The sequence below is a fragment of the Carassius auratus genome, chromosome 22 (assembly GCF_003368295.1).
Source record: "Carassius auratus strain Wakin chromosome 22, ASM336829v1, whole genome shotgun sequence".
In the NCBI taxonomy this organism is placed as follows: Eukaryota; Metazoa; Chordata; class Actinopteri; order Cypriniformes; family Cyprinidae; genus Carassius; species Carassius auratus.
The window spans coordinates 14636510-14659296 of record NC_039264.1 but is presented as its reverse complement, the minus strand read 5'-3'; the positions used below and the strand labels follow the sequence as shown (position 1 = coordinate 14659296).

The 22787-nt window shown below is 39.2% G+C and overlaps 2 protein-coding genes and 1 long non-coding RNA gene across 3 annotated transcripts; all 3 read right to left on the bottom strand.

The window, feature by feature from the left end:
* Positions 1 to 815: 815 nt before the first annotated feature.
* On the bottom strand, positions 816 to 4017 carry LOC113040501 (uncharacterized). Its single transcript, XM_026198826.1, has one exon. The coding sequence runs from the start codon at positions 3891 to 3893 to the stop codon at positions 816 to 818; it is 3078 nt and encodes a 1025-aa protein (XP_026054611.1). The 5' UTR covers positions 3894 to 4017.
* A 2782-nt stretch (positions 4018 to 6799) lies between these two features.
* Positions 6800 to 8054, bottom strand: LOC113039811 (uncharacterized). The gene is made up of 2 exons (XR_003275084.1): positions 7631 to 8054; positions 6800 to 6924 (listed from the first exon to the last, which is right to left on the bottom strand). It is a non-coding gene; the product is annotated as an uncharacterized LOC113039811 (long non-coding RNA).
* A 6800-nt stretch (positions 8055 to 14854) lies between these two features.
* LOC113040500 (uncharacterized) lies at positions 14855 to 21851 on the bottom strand. Its single transcript, XM_026198825.1, has 7 exons — positions 21677 to 21851; positions 19935 to 20177; positions 19737 to 19850; positions 19303 to 19404; positions 18711 to 18788; positions 15420 to 15479; positions 14855 to 15269 (listed from the first exon to the last, which is right to left on the bottom strand). Exons 1-7 carry the CDS (start codon positions 21849 to 21851, stop codon positions 15229 to 15231), a joined length of 813 nt encoding a protein of 270 aa, XP_026054610.1. The 3' UTR covers positions 14855 to 15228.
* Between the last annotated feature and the right edge of the window lie 936 nt (positions 21852 to 22787).

Below are 22787 nucleotides of genomic sequence, written 5' to 3'. Positions count from 1 at the left end.
TAACATTGACGAGGAAATAATACAGTAACCATGAATCACACTCTCTCTGAATAACAACATTAGCAAGTGAAATGGTCATCACTGATATTCGAAACTTGCATATATGCTAACAACCAGCTAAACGTTAGTTAATAGCTTCAGAGGTAATCGCTAAAATAAACACTTCAAAGTCTTTCAAAGTTTACCACACAGCATGAAATTAAAACGATACCTTGTGCCCTTCATCAGCCAGGAGCTAAGAGATAGGGAGAAACCTTTAACCGTATATATGTAGAGCGTGCACCCAAAAGTTCATCCTTCTTCTCTGGTAACGTTAGTCAGAATGACGCTTCACGTACAAAAAAGTGCGCCAATGTACACACATAGCACCACTTCACTTCCTTTTTCAAATTTCAAAATAAAAGCGTGAGGCAAGAAACAAACACTCTTGAAAAACAAACAGGAACACAATGTCCGCATTAAGCACTATGCAAAAATCACCAGACAACCAAAACAAACAAATAAATAGTTCTTGAGTGACATTTGCCTCGATTTAATAATAAAGTCCTTTTTTGACTATTCCATGGCAACACCGCCCTCTGTGGCTGGAAGTAAAGGTGTCGACCCACTTCAATGCTTGGGGGATTTAATGGTCATTTACACTCCCACCAAAACATGAGTGATTTGTATGACATTAAGGAATATAAATTACAAATGTTTTTCAAATGAAAATAACCTTTTACTGTAAGAAATGGACATAAAGTGTCCATACTAAGGCATTTCTAGAATTCAAGTAATATAAAGAAAAGGATACACTTGGTTGCTCTTGGTAGGAGCTAGACGGTCTCTAGCAACAGGATCAGCTTCTGGACTGGGCGTTCAATGACAGACAGCTTGTTGAGGCGACGACCATCCGTTTCCAGATTTCGGTCACCAAGGCATACTTTTACTCTTCTCACAAGCCCGTCTTTATCTGTAGTAGTCTCTGTAACTCTGGCCAACCGCCACTCATTTCTGGGCAGATCATCAATCTTTTCCATGACAATGTCTCCTACTTGCAGGTTTCTCTTTACTGTGTGCCAGCGCTGTCTGATGGCAATGTTGGATAGATACTCCTTACGCCAACGACTCCAAAACTGCTCTGCAAGGTACTGAACATGACGCCACCTTTTCCTTGCATAGATGTCTTCTCTGATGAATCTGCCTGGTGGTGGTAATGCTGGAATAGACTTCATAGTAAGCAGGTTATTAGGGGTGAGAGGTGCAAGACTGTTGGGGTCGTTTAAGTTATCAACTGAGAGTGGTCTACTGTTTACGATCGCCATAGCTTCATAAAAGAATGTCCGCAGTGATGCATCGTCCAGTCTGCCAGAATAGAGTGAGAGAGTTGAGCGAAGAACATTCCTCACTGTTCTGATTTGTCTCTCCCATACCCCACCAGCATGACTTGAATGGGGTGCATTTAGGACAAAATCGCACTGTTTTTCAGCTAAGAACACTGTCAGACGATCAGCATCAATCTCCTTGAGAGCATTTTTCAGCTCATTCTTGGCTCCTACAAAGTTGGTGCCTTGGTCACACTTGATTTGGCGCACTGCTCCCCGCAATGCAATGAAACAGCGTAAGCCATTGATGAAAGCATCTGTAGACATGTCATCTAGCATTTCTATATGAATAGCTCTGGAGCTGAAACACGTGAAGAGGAGGCCGTACCTTTTATGATCCTTCCGACCGTGTTTAGTGATAAAGGGACCAAAGCAGTCCATACCACAGTACGTAAACGGTGGGGATGGATTCGTACGCTCTGAAGGGAGGTCGGCCATTCTTTGTTCTTCTGTGGGTCTCCTGAGCTTCCGACATGTCACACAGTGATGCACATGGGATGCTACTGCTCTGCTAATTCCTGGAATCCAGTAGCCTTGTGATCTGATCTCATTAATTGTGAGACCCTTTCCTTGGTGCTTGACATTCTCATGACATTGAGAGATGATCATCTTCGTTATGTGGTGATCTTTAGGAATGATCACTGGGTGTTTGATTGAGTTGGGTAAAGATGCATCACAAAGTCTTCCTCCTACCTTGAGTACTCCTTCTTGATCCAGGAAGGCATCAAGATGATACAGCTTGCTGCCAGGTGACAGCTGGGTCCCCTTGCTCAATAACTTGATATCCTCTGGATGGGTGTTTCTTTGTAAATCTTTAATGATGATGCGTTTAGCATCTTCTCGCTCAGCTACCGTACTGTGGCTGCTGGATTTGTCCCCTTTGGCTCGTCGAATGAGGCGAGCCACAGCTTGGACAGCTCCAGACCACGAAGACAGCTTTGACAAGCGGTCTGAGAGGCTGACTTCTGTTGCTTGTGCACTCAGTGTCTGAGCCTGTCTCACTTCAGGATCTCCAATCGTTAGTGCTGTGTCAATATCTGCAACAGGAGGTATATCCTTCTTCCATAAGAATCCTGGCCCTGTCAACCAATTAGATGTAAGAATCTCACCAGCGTTTAAACCTCTCGACGCATGGTCAGCAGGGTTTTCATTAGTGGGAACATATCTCCACTGTTGAGGAGTAGTGCTGAGATGTATCTTTTGCACTCTGTTCGCCACAAATGTGTGAAAACGGCGTGCTTCGTTGTTTATGTATCCCAAAACCACTTGGGAGTCGGTCCAGAAGTGCTCTTCTATGTCTGCATATTGTAGCTCCCGTTTAAGCATATTGCTCATGGCAACTGAGATGACAGCAGCTGTCAATTCGAGCCTGGGGATGGTCTGGACCTTAATGGGAGCAACTCTGGATTTACCGATGACCAGGGCACAATGGATATTTCCTTCTTTGCTTGTGAGTCTCAAATAGGTACACTGGCCATATCCGCTGTTGCTCGCATCAGAGAAGTGATGAAGTTCCCTTTTGATGACCTTTCCAAAGTTTGCAGGCACATAGCAGCGGGGTATACTGATCTTTTCCAAGTTCACAAGATCTGCTTTCCAATGCTCCCAGCTAGGCTGCAATTCTTTAGGAAGGGGGTCATCCCAGCCTGTTCCATTTCTGCACATTTCCTGAAGCACTAGTTTTCCACTGAGCAGCAAAGGAGCAATAAAGCCCAGTGGATCATACAGAGACGCAACTGTGGATAGTATGCCACGGCGTGTTGCTGGCTGGTCTTTGAGGTCAACAGAGAATCTGAAGTTGTCAGAATCAATGTGCCAGTGGATCCCTAAAGCTCTCTCTAAAGGTGTGTCATCGAAGCTGAGGTCAAGCGCCTTTACTTCAACAGCTCGTTCAGAAATTGGAATGCTATCCAGGACAACTTTGTCATTTGAAATAAATTTGTGCAGTCTAAGACCACCTGAGGCACACAGTTGTCGAGCTTCTCTTGCTACCTGGATAGCTTCTTCTGTGCTGACTACACTGGTGACACCGTCATCTACATAAAAGTCTTTTGTGATGAATTTTGAGCCAAGAGGATACATACCCTCATTCTCCTTAGCAAGATGTTTCAGACCATAGTTGGCGCATCCAGGTGATGAGGTTGCACCAAAAAGATGGACCTTCATGCGGTATTCATGTGGGTGTAAAGCTAAGTCTCCATTTTTCCACCAGAGAAAACGGAGGTAGTTTCGATCTGCTTCTTCCACGTGAAATTGGTGAAACATCTTTTCAACATCGCACATAATGGCAATGGGATGTTGTCTGAATCTTACAAGAACACCAGTCAGATTATTCATTAAATCTGGGCCTTGGAGCAAGTGGTCATTGAGGCTGGTTCCCTGGTACTTGGCGGAGCAGTCGAAGACAACACGGAGCTTGTCTGGCTTCTTAGGGTGGTACACCCCATGATGAGGGATGTACCACTTCTCTCCATCCTTTCCTTCATCATGCACTTCTTCTGCATCACCTCTTTCAATGACCTCTTCCATAAACCTCACATAGTGTTCCTTGTACTTTTCATCTTTCAGCAATTTCCTTTTAAGATGATTGAGCCTTACAATGGCCAGCTGCTTATTGTTAAGGAAATTAGGTCTTCTTTTGAAGGGAAGAGGCATCTCGTAATGACCGTGGTCATTCTTCCTTATGCCTTGCTGCAGTTTGGTCAAAAAGAGGATGTCATCCTGTGACACAGTTTTATCATCTTCACCAGCGTCTTTGAAGTCAGACTCCAATACTTTAATAACATCTGCTGGGGTCACTGGAGGGAGCTCTTTTATGCTGACTCTATGACAGATGGTGTTGAAGCTTTGTGATTCATTGTGTGAAGACAGGCGACCAACAATGCTCCATCCTAGGTCTGTATGGACTGCATAAGGTTCATCGTCTCCTCCTAAAATCACCTGTTTTGGTGCCAAAGCCTTTGGACAGTTGTAGCCTATCAGGAGACCAACCTCACAATCCTGCAGAGCTGGAATTTTATCCACTATTGTAGAGAGATGCTTCCAATGACGTGCTGTGTCACAAGTAGGGATATGAGTACGGTTCACTGGAATGGAGTCCTTAGTGTAGGCAGGGGGCAGGTTGAGGACAACGGAGGAGCTGTACCCTCTTACTTTAAGACCTGACACCCTTTCACTCGGCATGACAAGATCCTTTGCAGTCATGGTTGTCAACTTCAGTCTCACCGGACAGGAGTCAGCTTGTAACTTAATGCTCAGCTCTCTGTCGACAAACACAGTATCACTCTGGGTGTCAAGCAGAGCATAAACAAGTTTTTCAGAGCCTGGATTCCTCTCGGTTGACACCCACACTGGTACGATCATTGAAGTATTGGTGGATGGCTCATTATTCTCTACTTTGTGAGATGTAGAAGTAGTTATCTCTGTGTCACCTTGGTTTGAAACTGGTGCAGAGTTGACTTTCTTTGTATAGTTTTCATCATGTAGACACGTTGGATGTCTACCTCTACAGGTGTCACAGGACAGACGGTGACGGCAGTCTTTTGCGCTGTGGCCTGGTTTCATGCAACCATAGCAGAGTTTGTTATCCTTCACATATTTCCGTTTCTCTTCTAATGATTTTGCCACAAATTTAGGACAGTTGTGAATCTTATGCTTGTCGTCCTTGCAGAAGAAACACATTTTGAAATTCCCTTTAGTGGGCTTTTGTTCGTTTTCGTCATTTTCTTTATTTTCTGTGGCTGTTTGAATGTGAAAGACGTTAGCCCTGTTCCTTTTACTGTCCTTAAGGTTCCGTTTTTCTGAAGTAGGGTCAGAGGCACGAAGAGCACTGAAGGAGGTTACAGGATTACAAGAAATCTCTGCTTCCATCGACATGAAGGTCACAAAATCTATAAACTTTGGAAAGTCATGAGTCTCAATCAGTGTCTGCGTGACCTGACGGTTCCAACGTGCTGCTGCCCAATCTGGTAATTTGTGTACAAGTTTCTGATTTTCATCACAATCATTTAATATTTCAAGCCCTTTGACATGAGGCATAGCTTGATGACAAGCATTCAAGAAGTCAGAGAATTCTCTGAAACCTTCAGAATCCCTAGGATGAATCTTAGGCCATTTGGCTAGTTTTTCCCTGAATGCCTTTTGTATAGCAAATGGCTGTCCATACCGTTGGTTCAGCTTGTTCCACGCATCATTATAAGCCTCATTATCATTCCTGTAGAAGATACCATCAAGAGACTTACGAGCTGGACCGCCAACGTACCTTTTTAAATAGTGCAGCTTGTCAGCAAAAGAAATGGCCTTTCCATCAATGAGCGACACAAATGCAGCCTTCCACTCAATGAACTGGATAGGATCACCGTTGAACACAGATGGTTCTGTTGCAGGCAGCCTGTTCAGAGCTATGCTATCTTGGACAGCTTGAGCGAGATAAGATATATCAGATCTTGGAGGTGAGGATTTTGCTGTGAAGTCAGTAGGACGCGTTGCTGTGATGTTGGTAGGACATTGAATAGGAAATGGAACCAAATGCTGTTGTGGCGTTACACTCACATCCTGCTGTTCCCCTAAATTTGAATCTGAAGAATGAATGCTGTCTTCCTGTGCCATTTCTTGATCATAGGCCTGCAGTCTGGCTCTAGCTGCTTTTAGATCCTTCTCTACCTTTAGTTTTTCCAGTTCACACTTCTGAGCTTCGATCTCTTGTATCATTGAGTATTCTGCTTCTTTGGCTGCTAATTCAGCTGCTGCATCCGCTCGCTTAGCTGCAATGGACATAACTGTAGACCTTGATGATGTGGGGTGTGAGACTGTGGATCCGTAGACAGAGCGAGCATAATCGTGATGGAGTATCTCACGAAGACTGTGTTTTACATTTTCTCTGTCAAAGTCCTCAAGGCATGCCATTCTGTCAAAAATTATCTTCGAAATATCTTTTGTCACAGCTTCACAAGTATCAATTCTGCGTCTAGTGTCACTGGATGGAGCGATGTGATCTCTAATTTCCAGGTAGACGTGCATGACATCATCCCTTCCCTTCTCAAGTGTATTAATAAGCGCTACCAGTTGGCTCTCACTAATGTCTGTTTTTAGCTCTTCCCTTGTGTTGCGAGCCAGGACCTTCCATTGTTCGTACAGCTGAATCAATCTTTTCTCCTTTTTCAGGGCCTCACCTTCTTTAAATACACGCATCTTTTCCGTGGGTTTCCGTTGTCGACCAGATCGATGAAGCTCCTCCTCTTCCGTTCTATTATAAGGGGCCTCCACGTGCTGGTCTGGTTCTTTATTTTCAGAAGCATCCATTTTCTTTAAAGAAGTGCCACCGACTTAGATCTCCAGACTAAATTCTTTGGTTGTCATTAAACAGCTTTCAGATATGTGGTAGGACTGATGAGGTGTAGCTGTTATTTATTTTATTATTATTATTTTTTTTTTTAGGTAAAGCACTTACTCTCCAGAGTAAGGGCAAGCTCTTACTGTAGCATTCCCAGCTGAACAGATGCACTTTACTCTCAGAAACTGATGTTTACAAAGGGTTTAATCTTCAAAAACACCGTAAGAGCTGAATAAAACAAACAAACAAACAAAGTGTCATTAGACATCTTCCTGCAAATTGTAAATAAATGTCCAAAACAAACCTATAAACTAATAGATACACAGTTGCAATCTGATTGACCTACATCATAAATTGTATGACAATAAATCACATTTTTAGTATACAGGCTAATGTAATAACCTTGCCTTACTGTACTGTAGTAAGCCTGAATAATATGAATTATTTTAACACTGTCAGTAACCATATTTAATGCAGATACAGCACCAACGAATAAATGAGTTTTAAACAACTGACAAACTTCTTTCAAAGTGCTACTTATATGACCCATTTGATTTTATAAATCACATCAATGTCCTTTTAAAGTTCAATGAGAACTATATGTTAATTAATTAATTTTGGTAGAACTGATGACATCAAATTAGTGCGAAAAACATAAAATGACCAAATAAAGTCCTGATTTACTGTAAACAATCCACCTGGTGTGCAAACCAAGAAAAACTGTAACATTGACGAGGAAATAATACAGTAACCATGAATCACACTCTCTCTGAATAACAACATTAGCAAGTGAAATGGTCATCACTGATATTCGAAACTTGCATATATGCTAACAACCAGCTAAACGTTAGTTAATAGCTTCAGAGGTAATCGCTAAAATAAACACTTCAAAGTCTTTCAAAGTTTACCACACAGCATGAAATTAAAACGATACCTTGTGCCCTTCATCAGCCAGGAGCTAAGAGATAGGGAGAAACCTTTAACCGTATATATGTAGAGCGTGCACCCAAAAGTTCATCCTTCTTCTCTGGTAACGTTAGTCAGAATGACGCTTCACGTACAAAAAAGTGCGCCAATGTACACACATAGCACCACTTCACTTCCTTTTTCAAATTTCAAAATAAAAGCGTGAGGCAAGAAACAAACACTCTTGAAAAACAAACAGGAACACAATGTCCGCATTAAGCACTATGCAAAAATCACCAGACAACCAAAACAAACAAATAAATAGTTCTTGAGTGACATTTGCCTCGATTTAATAATAAAGTCCTTTTTTGACTATTCCATGGCAACACCGCCCTCTGTGGCTGGAAGTAAAGGTGTCGACCCACTTCAATGCTTGGGGGATTTAATGGTCATTTACAATTATTCTAATTTCTAATTAAGAACAAGAAAGGAAGTCAAAAACCTTTGAGCAGTTTTAAGCTATTTTAAAATCTAAAGATTAAACACGTATTTATAGCAATTAAATATTTTACAGTTGAAAAAAGGTATATACAGTCATGCCCAAAAATATTGGCACCTGGTAAATATGATCAAATAAGGCTGTGAAAATTAATCTGCATTGTTAATCCTTTTGATCTTTTATTTGAAAAAAAAAAAAAAAAATCACAAAAATGTATCCTTTCATTGCATAATAAAAATTTAAAATGGGGGGAAATATCATTATGAAATAAATGGGTCTCATTCATGAAACACGAACAGAACAAATTTTTGTGTAAATCGCGTGTAAAGTGGTTTTGGCGTAAATTTTCGGATTCATTAAAACGTTCGTATTTTCCAAATGTTAGTTGGTACGAAAGAAATCTACACCTGCTCCCAGCCACGCGTAATTAGTGCGTTTAACGTCTGAACGTTTTGCTCATTAATACGGCTGCATTTTAATTCACCTTAATTGGGTAAATATTTACACAGCATTTTGAAAAAAATATTATATATATTAATTACATACGGTTTTTCTTTTAACTTTTATTATGAGAGCCAGTAATAGGATCTGTAATATGCTGCCAAACTTCCTTTTTTAGGACCTGATACGCCACTAGTACGCTTGAAAATAAAATGTGGCGTTTTGAATGAACTTCTGATAATAAAACTTCAATTTCTGCAGCTGAGAAATGTTTCTTTTTCAGTCGCTTTTGAGAAGACATGTTGAAATCCTTCGTTTGGTGTCATAATATGATGCTCATATATAGTTGTCAGTCGGATTTAATAGGCGGGATTTATGGTAATTGAGAGTGAGCGTGCACGCGCGTCCCATTTACGACTGATTGGAATTCATTAACACACACACACACATTTCACTATCACATCTGACGTTTACGAAGTTTTTGTGAATCAGGAGAAGAGTTTTCGGGAAGTTCTCTTTACGCGCAAATCACTCAGATATTTACTCGTATATTTACGAATGTTTCATGAATGAGACCCAATGTTTTTTTCTCTAATACACATTGGCCACAATTATTGGCACCCTTTTATTCAATACTTTTTAAAACCTTCATTTGCCAGTTTATCAGCTCTAAATGTTCTCCTATAATGCCTGATGAGGTTAAAGAACACCTGACAAGAGATCAGAGACAATTCCTTCATCCAGAATCACTCCAGACCCTTTAGATTCACAGCTCCATGTTGGTGCTTCTCCTCTTCAGTTCACTCCTCTTATTTTCTATGGGGTTCAGGTCAGAGGACTGGAATGGTTATAGCAGAAGCTTGGTTTTGAGCTCAGTGACCCATTTCTGTGTTGTTTTTTAAAGGGTTTGTGTTTGGGTTATTGTATGGTTGGATGATCCAAACATGGCTCATTATAAGATTTCTAACAGAGTCAATCAATTACTGATTTTTTATGTGTTGATATTTGATAGAATCCATGATTCCATGTATCTAAACAATGACCTCCAGCAGAAATATGCAGTAGGCCCACAACATAAAAAATACAGCAGTATATTTTATTGCACACATGTTTTGTTTTTTTCTCTCTGTGTTCACCAAACCCATCTTGAGTGTTTGCTGCTAAAAGCTCATTTTTTTTTAGTTTAATCTGATCATAGAAGCTATTCCCATTTAACCTGTTAAATGTCACCCCGTCCCGTATACGGGACGCCTACGTTGACTATACTATATTACAACCAAATCTAATCTAATCTTGACAAACTATATATCGTTGGAAAGGTCTAAGACTCCCAAATATATATTGTACCAATATTTTTTGTTAAAAATTATGTAGGAAAAGTAATAGATGAATTTATGACAAGAGTGCACCCTCAGAAATTTACATTACAAAAGGAGTTTTGACCTTTGTTTAAAAAAAAGACTTCCTCGTTGCCTTTTTCTCTATCACATTTTAGAAATCATCAGAAGTTATATATCACTTGAAAACATAAAATCTCAAAATTCATCCTTCAAAACCCATTTTAAAATCAGACATTGCATTACCATGTAAATGGTACATCAATATCATGTTACAAAATGTTTTCAGTCATGAATTATAAAAATTTAGGTCTGTATCATGCACATTCATGTCTATCTTCAAAAACGTGAGTGACATTTAACAGGTTAAAGTTCCAGTCATGTCTGATAACTGAATATGCTTTAGTTTGTTTTTGAATGAGATAGGATAATTTTTCATGTAACCCTCCCAAACAACATGTGTTGATGTAGGTTCAGTTTGACAATTTTTTTAAAGGTGTTCTGAACCAGAGACTCAACTATTTTCTGGAATTAAGGGAGTTACGGGAATTTGGACTTTGTTTTCCCTCCTCTTTATATTTATGTGAAACAGGAAGCAATGGCTGGATGATTTCATGTTTATAATCATGCTGGAGTGCTAAAAATTGTGAATATGAATGGGAATATACTTCAGAAATATTTTACTCATATGAATTTCTAGGGGTGCCAATAATTGTGTCCAACTTTGAAAAATGAATCAGTGAAGACATTCATTTCATAATGATATTTCCCCTCTGATTTAAATTCTTATTATCCCATGAAAGGATACATTTTTGTGAATTTTTTTTTTTTTTAACCCCTTTACGTGCAAACATCGCCGACGGCCCCAGTTTATTATTGTTTCACTTTCACAGCACGTTAAACATCACTGTCTTACTTGATCTGGACAAACTGTGCATCAATTGGAAGTTTAAAGACTCAAGCTTAGATATTTGACCAATATTTTGATAAAACATTGTTGCAGTGACAGATATTTAGTGATTTATGTCAGGAGTGCAAAATAATAAATCCGTATTATGCCACATTTTGAATAGAAATTCACCACTCATTCATATTCAGTCACGTCAGCAGCGGTTTATTTGTGTTCACATAGACTCACTGAACAGCGTCAATAAGGATTTATAGACCAAAGATGCATATCCGCGGAGATATATGGATATACAGTCTTGTTCAAAATAATAGCAGTACAATGTGACTAACCAGAATAATCAAGGTTTTTAGTATATTTTTTATTGCTACGTGGCAAACAAGTTACCAGTAGGTTCAGTAGATTGTCAGAAAACAAACAAGACCCAGCATTCATGATATGCACGCTCTTAAGGCTGTGCAATTGGGCAATTAGTTGAAAGGGGTGTGTTCAAAAAAATAGCAGTGTCTACCTTTGACTGTACAAACTCAAAACTATTTTGTACAAACATTTTTTTTTTCTGGGATTTAGCAATCCTGTGAATCACTAAACTAATATTTAGTTGTATGACCACAGTTTTTTAAAACTGCTTGACATCTGTGTGGCATGGAGTCAACCAACTTGTGGCACCTCTCAGCTGTTATTACACTCCATGATTCTTTAACAACATTCCACAATTCATTCACATTTCTTGGTTTTGCTTCAGAAACAGAATTTTGATATCACCCCACAAGTTCTCAATTGGATTAAGGTCTGGAGATTGGGCTGGCCAGTCCATAACATTAATTTTGTTGGTTTGGAACCAAGACTTTGCCCGTTTACTAGTGTGTTTTGGGTCATTGTCTTGTTGAAACAACCATTTCAAGGGCATGTCCTCTTCAGCATAGGGCAACATGACCTCTTCAAGTATTTTAACATATGCAAACTGATCCATGATCCCTGGTATGCGATAAATAGGCCCAACACCATAGTAGGAGAAACATGCCCATATCATGATGCTTGCACCTCCATGCTTCACTGTCTTCACTGTGTACTGTGGCTTGAATTCAGAGTTTGGGGGTCGTCTCACAAACTGCCTGTGGCCCTTGGACCCAAAAAGAACAATTTTACTCTCATCAGTCCACAAAATGTTCCTCCATTTCTCTTTAGGCCAGTTGATGTGTTCTTTGGCAAATTGTAACCTCTTCTGCACATGCCTTTTTTTTAACAGAGGGACTTTGCGGGGGATTCTTGAAAATAGATTAGCTTCACACAGACGTCTTCTAACTGTCACAGTACTTACAGGTAACTCCAGACTGTCTTTGATCATCCTGGAGGTGATCATTGGCTGAGCCTTTGCCATTCTGGTTATTCTTCTATCCATTTTGATGGTTGTCTTCCGTTTTCTTCCACGTCTCTCTGGTTTTGCTCTCCATTTTAAGGCATTAGAGATCATTTTAGCTGAACAGCCTATCATTTTTTGCACCTCTTTATAGGTTTTCCCCTCTCTAATCAACTTTTTAATCAAAGTACGCTGTTCTTCTGAACAATGTCTTGAACGACCCATTTTCCTCAGCTTTCAAATGCATGTTCAACAAGTGTTGGCTTCATCCTTAAAAAGGGGCCACCTGATTCACACCTGTTTCTTCACAAAATTGATGACCTCGGTGATTGAATGCCACACTGCTATTTTTTTGAACACACACCTTTCAACTAATTCAACTAATTGCCCAATTGCACAGCCTTAAGAGCGTGCATATCATGAATGCTCGGTCTCATTTGTTTTCTGACAATCTACTGAACCTACTGGTAACTTGTTTGCCACGTAGCAATAAAAAATATACTAAAAACCTTGATTATTCTGGTTAGTCACATTGTACTGCTATTATTTTGAACAATACTGTACATCGGAAATGCTAACTTGTGCAGCGATGAAAAAGGCTACAAATAACATATTTTTACAACAGTAAACGACCAAATACCACCCATGATCGCTAAAGGAAGTTATTATAAACACTCGATCGGGGTTTAAAGTGAGTTTTGAGTAAAAGTGTACTAATAATTTCATAAATTGTCTGATGTAGCTTGATGCTAACGTTAGCTCCAGTGCTACTAATAGCAGGTGCATTTCTTCTTCATAATGCATTTTTGTCTCAATAATTCATGTAAGGTCGTAAGAAAATGTTTTGTTGTATTTTTATAGTAAGATTTTTGATAAATAAGGGCTAAATGCAAACAGAGACTGAAGTGAGATCGCTGCTTTGTGTCTTTGTAAAGCCTGAAAAACCACAATAAAGGCTAATAAAGGTGGAATAAAAACAAAAGAATAATGATAAAAGAATAATGCGGATAATGTGTCATACCCGGCGGAGGTGTGAAAGACTCGTTTGGTGAGAACAATACAATCATGAATGGGGAGTTTTGCAAAGCCAACTCACATACAAAATACACAGGAGAGTTTACATGTGAGATCTTACAGAGATGACAAGGGCCATAAATCAATCTGATTAGCCTTCTCTAAAAACACACATGACATGGCCTTAGAAAATATTTCATAAAATTCACAGTTTTACAGTTTCGATTATGAATTTTTTTATGAAGTTTTGGAAGACTTGTGGCCTTAGCTACACTGTGTTTTCAAACTCATATCCTACATCAACAATTTTTTTAATACATTTAAAAAATATGTTTTTAATATTTTTATTTTTGTTTTTATGTTTGAGCTTATATATCTCTATTATCATAACAGTCTGAGTGATTCTGATTCCTGAACAGTAAACATTAAAGTGTCAGCTTTGTGAACAAAGGTTGATTATGTATCTAGTCAGAAAGAATCATGAGCAGAAACCTTTTTATTTTGGGTATGTCATTTCTGTCTCCATGCCAAAAAAGGGGGGTTACTAGTAAGGGGTTAAATAAAAGATCAACAGGATTAACAATGCAGATGAATTTTAACTAGGGATTCACCGAATCCAGGATTCGGATTCGGCCGAATACAGGGCTTTGTCACGGGGTTCGGTTTTGGCCGAACCTTAGGTTTTTTTTCACCGAACCGAACCCTAGGCTAGTGCTACGCTGGTCGACGTCACATGGCCTTTGATTGCGTGAAGGTGTTTATATGAGGAGGAACACGGCCCGACAGTCCGCTCTAAACTAAACTGTTCTGGGACGATTTATACCGTAGCAATACAGAGCCAGCCAGTCACATCGGGTGCTAACGTGGAGATAAGTGTTTTTTCGGTGAGTCTTTGATTCCTCTTAGAGAGGATCCTCTTCAGTGGTGGAAGACAAACCAGCAGCGATTTCCACTGCTGGCAAAAATGGCAAAAATCTACCTCTGTGCCCAGTGAAAGACTTTTCAGTACTGCTGGGGACATTCGTTCCCACACTCGCAACCGGCTGTCACCTGTTAATGCAGAGCATCTTGTTTTTTTTTAATGAAACTCTCATTTCATGTGAAAGATTAGAGGGTTTTACGTTAATTAAATTATGATGCAGGATATGTGTGTGAGATCTTCGGTAATATTTTTCGTAATATTTGGCTACTGTTCTAATCGTAGCCTATCCTACTGTTATAAACGAAAACTAAACAGCCTACTATCCCTGTTTATTGAGTTAATGTTCAATTACATTAATTTCAGTTAAGTCACCAAACATATTCTGATTTTTAAAAAGAAAAGAAAAACATTTTTCTTTGCATTGCTGCACTTTTATTGAAAGGTTTTGGTTGTTTACTTGGGTAAGCATAAGCTTGGTAATTGTCAAAAAAGTTTTTCTCACTTGTCATCCTGGCATAATGTTGCATATTCTTTTTTTCTTTTCTTTTTTACATTTAAAATAAAATAAAATGAAAAATACATTGCTGTGGATGTTTTTTACTTCATTAGTGTGTTTTACTGTGATAATGGAATAAGGATGCGAGTATTCGGAATAAGGATTCGGTATTCGGTTTCGGATTCGGCCGAATCTTAAACAGTGGATTCGGTATTCGGCCGAACCCCAAAAATCTGGATTCGGTGCATCCCTAATTTTAACAGCCTTATTTGATCATATTTACCAATATTTTTGGGCACGACTGTATTTATAACACAATTTTAGAAAATGTCCTTAATTTGTCCACACTTGGAAAGCACAATTTAAAAAATTCCTGAAGTTCCCATGACCATGAAAACCCTACTACAAAAAAAAAAAAAAAACATCAAGAAGAACAAAAGAGAAACTAAAATTTTCACACACACACACACAAAACTTTCTCTCCCAGTTAATGAGTAAATTACATGCTAGTTACACTGCAGCACCACCCAAGTGGTTAGGTTAGGGTTAAATAATCATTGATGTGAAATACTTAAATCCTGGTCATTCTCCTGCCCTTCTCAGCCTACACTCATCAGCGTCCTGGGTTTGAATGTTTCTCCTCCAGCCATTTATTTAATCTGAGCATATGTCACATCACTAGATCCAGCATCTGAAAGTTAGTAAATGAATAAATAATTGCTAAAAATGCATATTTAAATTTTTGCATATTTCATTTTATTCTGCGATTCTCAACAATGCTTGTAGATGCAGTTTCAGTGGCTCCTTGTAAATTATGACTGATTTTTTCTTTGCCACTCACCTTGATGGGTTTCCAGGTTCAGTTTAGAGTAAACAGTGTCAGAACTTTCACTGGTTTTACCTAAAAGATGCCAACAGTTAATAGCATGTTATATTCATTTTTATATTCATATAATCTCTACAGCTTCAAGAAATATTTTATTTTAAAAGAATATGTTTGACCAAATTACCTTAAAAACACCATTGTAATGATCATAAAACATCTCAGGTTACGAATGTAACCATGGTTCCCTGAGTAAGGAACGAGACACTGTGTCATCTAGGGGGCTATGGGGAACATCTCGTCGCGACCCGTGTCTGAAGCATACATTTAAAAAAAACACCAACGAGTTGGTCGACAACGTTACTACCGGCGCGATTATAAACAGGCAGCGGGAGAACACGTATTTCACTTCTTCATCTGAAGCTTGCGTCCGAAGCAACAATGGTTACATTCATAACCTGAGACGTTCCCTTTCAAGGGATTTTCGAACTGTGTTCTCTAGGGGGTGCTATGGGGAACAGTATACCCATGCTGCCATGCTGAGGGGTGTGCAGGCCAGAATCATGGAGAACACTAAGTACCAACTCTACCATTTCCATGGGAGTTGCCCCTGGGATGTATAGACGGCTGTCTGTGACAGTACCCCTTACGGACAAAGGCTTAAGCTACATACCCAACTTAATCATTAGGGCCTCGGCCCGGCGTAGAGCTGAAGGCTTGGAATCAGGAAAGATTATTTTACGTATACGGCTAAGAACCTAGCATTTTATACCAAGTCTTGCCTGTCACACAGGGGCAACCGCTTGCTTTCGCATAAGCTTGCTGAAAGAGCTGTCTCAACAAATCCCTAGTAGCAACACCCTGTTTAGATAGGTATCAGAGGATACATAGGTGGAGTGGTGCCCAAGATGAATGGGGCTTTGACCAACTCAAGAAAGGGCATGAAGCAACCGCGCGAAGCCCTCACCATATAGGATTTTTGGAAGAAGGCAGAATACTAACATGCAAACTTCCATAGCCTGGATTTCAGAAAGTGTGCAAAGACTTCATGTGCACACATACCATAGCATGGATTTTCAAATACTGTTCTTAGGAGGGGCTCTCGTGGCACTCTGATAGAGGAGCTCATAGATGGAATGGTGCATCTCAATACAGGATTGTACCAGGGTTCTTTGTATAGAAAGATGGAGGCAGGAACAGGCGGACAATCAAAATACTTTAATAATAAAATAAAGACAAAACAATGCGGCAGAATCAAAACACAAAATAAAATCCAGGCCTGGTCCTCTCTCGTCCTTCACTGTCGTCGCTCCTGTTTTATATCCTTCTATCTCCTCCATGGGACTCGAGACCGGTGGGTCGAGCAGGTGTAGCTCATCTCTCAATCATTCCACCGGCCTCGCCCCATTCCCACGGCTCTCGGCCCCGCCCCACTCGTCACAAGTATGTTTGAGAGTCATCAACTCGATATCTGGAAAAAAACAACTGAGAACTCAGTCTCACATGAAAGGAGAACTCCGAATTCAGAGTAGCGCACTCATAGGCAACCCTTTTTGGAAAAGGGGAGCGCTGCTAAACTTCCATGAGAATCGCCCAAATAGCCCCTCATATTGAGGGAAGTGATGCTTGAAGTGTATAAACAAATACACACTGGCTGAATGGAACCCAAGCAACCAAGGTCTAATCATCTCAAGAAAGGGAAACGAGGCAGAGCGCGTAACCCTTACCGTACAGGATTTCAGAAAGTGTGCAGAGTCTTGCGTGCACACTTACCACTTACGTGGATTTTAGAAAGTGTGCAAAGTGTTCACGTGCACATTAACCACCATGTGGTTTTTACCTTTCACTTTCATCACTTTCACGTCACTTTCACTTTTTAGAAAAAGTACACAGAGCTTAGCGTGTGTCCCTAAAGGTTCCTGAACTGCACGGGAGAGGCAAGCTCAAATTTTACAAACTTCTGGCAAGGGGAGCTTCACCTGAGGCAGCACATAGAAGAACACTTTTAAGTGCCACCTCCACTTCCAACTGCATGCAACAGCGCAACTAAGTCGCCAGGAGACCCCTCAGGGTGACCTGGCCAGACACCCATGAACCACCCAAAAATATTATAGGTCCAGCAAAGGAGAATGTTATGCGAGAGGTTGCCACCTAACCTCGATCAGGTGGAGAGCTGGTGGTTACAGGTGAATTAGGAAGGGGAGGATAAAAGCAGAAGTTAAAAATCCCCAAAGGGAATGAGTAGATACCTAGGTATCGCTCTGATTTGGACGAGAATGCTACCTCGTCTGGATCACATCCCTCAGGTTCGGCTTCCTTCCTTGTGACCCATGATTCCTGCCCGCATGGTGGTCCATATCTTCTCGAAATGGCCTCTTTCATTTATTTTCGATCTCTGTATGGAGAACAGGCAGAAATGGAATATTCACCTGAGCTGGAGGGCTATGGTCAGAAAGATAACGCTCATCAAGGCGGCATCACCTTGTTAGCGCACTTTCATGGCAAGTCCAATTTTGCCGTGGTGCGATCCATAACCTCCAACAGCTCGACATATGCAGGGCAGGAGGATTGAGAAGGCTCAGCCTCAGCTTCTTCACCATCCTCAAATATCTCTGCTTTTCCTGGGTAAAAACCCAGCAGAGCACTAACCTCAGTATCAGATAGTGTTAAAGATATAACATCATCCTCCCGAGGCTCTCTCTCGTCCGCCGCCATTACGAGCACGAAAGGAAAACTCCCTTTTTAAACCATTCAGACAGATCGACCTGTATTTCTCACGAGCTCATTCTCCTCCGTGCCTCAGCAGCGGAAGGTCCTGAACCGCGGGAAGCAGATGGCTGCCTTTTTTTCGGAAAGAGAGACGAACGAGAGCAGAGCTTTTTCATTGAAAAAATGCTCACAATTCATGCAGATTGCCTCCTCAAAGACATCATGTGCGTGCTCTTCATCTAAACAAATGACGCAAAGATTGTGTGTGACATCGGGTGTCGAATTACACCGACACAGATGCACACATTGTCTAAACGCCCGCTAGTAGTCATGATAGACAGAGCAAGATGCTCTTTCAGATGCACGCTTCAAACAGAACAGTCAGTGAAGTCGAAGAAGAGAATGATGTGTTCCTTGGTGCCTGTTTATAGTCATGCAGGTATTAACGTCAGAGGCTGTCGCAACTAGTTGTTGTTTTTTTCAAAGTATGCATCAGACACGGGTCACAATGAGGTCTTCCCCATAGAGTCCCCTAGAGGACGCAGCGTCTTGTTCCCTTGAAAGGGAACCATACAAGCATCAACTTTTGTTTCAGTTTACCTTTGTTTTCTTTCTGTTTCTCTGTAGGTTTGAGTTCGATTTCAGCATAGGTGACGTCTGTAGTTCCACTTACAATGTCTACAATTAATAACAGAGAAAATAATGAGAAGAAATGTGTTTTTATCTGCAAATATTAGTCAAATGTAAGATAAAGATGGTTTTGGTTATTGAGAAAACAACTACTTTATTAAATGATCAACCTGACATAATTACATTCTGTAACATCATTAGTTACCAGTGCTTATGTCTTTATTAATTGTTGCATCAACAGAGTCATAAATATGAGCAGTTCCTGTAATAAATGTATTTAATTTAAACTATTAAAAGAATTCAAGCCCACAGAAAAAGATCGGTTTTATGTTTACAGTGACTTAAAGCTAAACTCTGCTAAATATGCAATGAGTTATTAACATTCTACATTACATATGAAATATTTTAATAATGAAATAAAACTGAATTACATCTAGTTGAAATATAAATGTCAGTAACACAATCATATTACACTTCAGAAGAGGGGAAATTATTTGTCTTTTTAGTTGAAAGATATTTCTAAGTATCTTCAATCTCAGCTGGTAAAGTTTTCTGGACTGACCAGACATGAGTGTTATATTTCCCGCTTCACTCTGGTTCTGCTCTGATGTCTGACTGCTGTTCTGCTGTTGACTGACACGAGAGAGAGACTCAGATCTTCCACCTAAGACAAACAGAATATGTTCATGAATATGAAGAGTTTATTTGCTAAAACAGATAACTCCATTTTTTTTTCTAAAACCATGTTTTTTTTTTTACTGTTATCATGTTTTTATTGTGTTTTATTTTGTTAGCTAGCTGTATTGTTTTATAATTTTTTAACCTAATCAAAATAACTTAACTCAGCTTCAGATTAACTGGAATGCAAATTAACTCTTCAAAAGGAAATAAGGGGGTCAAAATGACTTTAATCTCCTTTATGCATACATAAATATATACATTAGGAACAGAGTAAGCAAAAAATAGAATTTAATTATAATATTGCAGAAGATAAACCTTTGTTGTTTCTGTAACGCCACAGAAAGACAAAGAAGACAATGATGAAAAATATGAGTCCAGCAGTAACTCCAACTGGACTGAGATCATCAAATCCTGATCTTCTGGAAGAAACTGAGATGAACACATTTTACAGTCATATTGATTCTGTTTATTACACAGAAGCATTTTAATAGTGTTTCTAGTTTCTTGTCTGACCTGTGACTGAGATCCAGCTCTTGGGTGACTCTCCTCTCTCTGGGAGTTTGCAGGAGTAGAAACCCTCGTCTGACTTTGAGACAGTAGAGATGATCATCTCTGTAGTTTGATTCTGGATGAGTGACCCATCTTTATAGAAATCAGCTCTGAGCTTTGGTGAGGATGTATTTTGATCTAAACAGCGTAGAGTCAGAGTTTCTCCTTCAGTCACAGGATGAACAGCACTCTCCAGAATCACACCAGCTACAGAAACAGAGAAAACATCAACTGAAGAGTAGTACGAATATAGTCAGACTGAAACAACAACAACAATAATAACAACAATAATAATTATAATTATAAATAGTTGTATTTAAATGTGTCATTCAAAACATTCAAGAAAAAATGAATGACTATCATAAAATACAAGACAGCAATACAATCAATTCTCATTTAGGAATACGATTGTGTGGGTGATTGAATTGAGATCACAATCCAGCTACAGTATTTATATCCAAAACATAAAATGAGTAAAATTAATGAATACAAAAACACAGACTCACTGTGTATAGTGATATTAACAGGATGACGTTTCTCTCCAGATACAGACTCGCACCAGTACACTCCAGTGTCATCTGTGCTGGTGTTTTTGATTATACATGTAGATCCTGTTTGTGATCCTCGACGTAATGATGAACAATATTTCAGCCCCCATCTGTCTGTGTATCTTCTCACTGTCCATCCAGCAGAGTTACTCTGGTCCTCACATCTCAGAGAGAGAGAGACAGATGTGAAGTGTTGAGTTCTGCTGGGACTGACCCTCAGAGAGACTGGAGGAGAAACACCTGAGAAGACAATCACAGATACAATTCACAAATCAGGTCAAGACAGTTTTATTGATAAAACACTTTACACAACTTACATTGTTTCAAAACAACTTTTCATAAAAAATATTCCATTTATATTTTCACTTTCACTTCCATTCTCTCTTATAGTATCAAAAAATTAAAAAATATATATATTTAAACCTTCATAAACAAAAGTAAACTTTAATATATTTGCCATTATTCCATCAGCAGCAAACCAAAGACATGTGATAACCAACAAAAACCTCCATAAGATGTTACTATTGGAGAAAAACCGCAGAGAGAAACCAGACTCAACTCGAGGATCAGTTCTTCTTTATCTGTACAGTGTAAACCTAGTTATGTTTATAGTTAACTGAGCTTGCTGTATATTAATTTACTAAGATATTATTAGTTGACAGATAATAATCAAACTGTAAAATGATTGATAAAGTGTTTATATGGTTCATCCTATAAAATGTGTTGATGTGTACACTGAGTGTCTTGTGTTGTCTGGTCAATGTCACAAATATTTAAAATATATTTAATTATGAAAACACATTTATAAATAGGTTAGATAACACATTTTATTACCCTTGTTTGATTATATTCCACCAAGTTCACTGATGTAAGTAACGCTTTTGTGCCAAAGTAGTTTTATTTTAGTATTTAATGACATTAAATGTTATACATGTTTGCTGCTAACCAGGAATCAAGGTTTTTCTGGTTAGTTTGGTTTATTTAGACTAGTAGATGAAGTAACTAAACCTGATAGCAGAAGCATCTTTCTCCATTCACATCATTCAAAAGTAGCCATATATATTATGAAAGGACAACATTTCAAGACACATCAAGCTTTAAATAAATCAAGGAAAATGTCCAGAGTGTCACTCATTCTGTGATTCAGTTTGAACTCACCAGTGACACATATTAACTGTTTGTTGCTGGTGATTGTGTTATAGGCTGGTATTCCTCTCTCTGCTCTGCACACATAAACTCCTGTGTGATTTAGAGCAGCAGAACTGACAGTGTAGTTTCCTCCAGCTCCTCTGCTGCTGTCTGAGAGCAGCTCAACGATATCTGTAGTCTGCATAAAGTGAAAAAGTGCAGTTACCTCAAGAAATGAGCAGACATTTTTACATGAGTCTTATAAATTATCTTTGTTTGTATAATCAGAGTATTTAGATTGATTAACCATTTATAATCTGCATTTCTAATTTTTTGTGAAACCAGTTTGTTCAGATGTTGCTACATGAAGCACATTATCTTACCTGATGAGAGAGTTAGAGTGAACCAGCTGAATGTCCAGCCTGTAGAGGAGCCGTTAACCTCACAGATCAGAGTCACTGGATCTCCTTCAGTCAACCACGACTGTGGAGAAACACTTAAAACTGCTCTGGGAACTGAAGGTGAGAAATCTCTCATTAATAACATGTTAAACTTGTGTGTGTATGTGAAGAGATGATCAAACTCACCTGATACTGTCAGTGTAACTTCATCACTGCGGTGTGATGTTCGTGATCCTCCTCTCTCTGCTCCATCACAGGAGTATGTACCTGCATCAGACTCAGTAACAGAACTGAATGTGTGTTCCTGTAGTTCACTGGAAACATAGTCTGAACCGTCTTTATACCAGCTGTACTGCCAGCTAGTGACTCCTTCAGCATTTATGTCACATCTGAGAGTGACTCTCTCTCCTCTGAACACATGTTGAGCAGGTTTGATGGTCACTGTGGGTTTTGGTGTTTCTGTACAATGACAGCCATTCACAAAAATAATGCTCTGTTTTTACTTTATGAACACAGTAACTTGACTGTAAAACACACGCTGAATCAGATGAGACTGAACTGCTGCTCTCTATAACTGTTATAGTCATTTATAAAACCTCTGTCAATATACACTTATTGAGAGTTTAGAAATGTATAAAAATATATCTGCTGTTTTCAATAAACTGATGTTTCTTGTCACACATCAGAACTGTCACATGAATAATTCAACTTTTTAAGAGGGTGCATTTATAGTCAACATA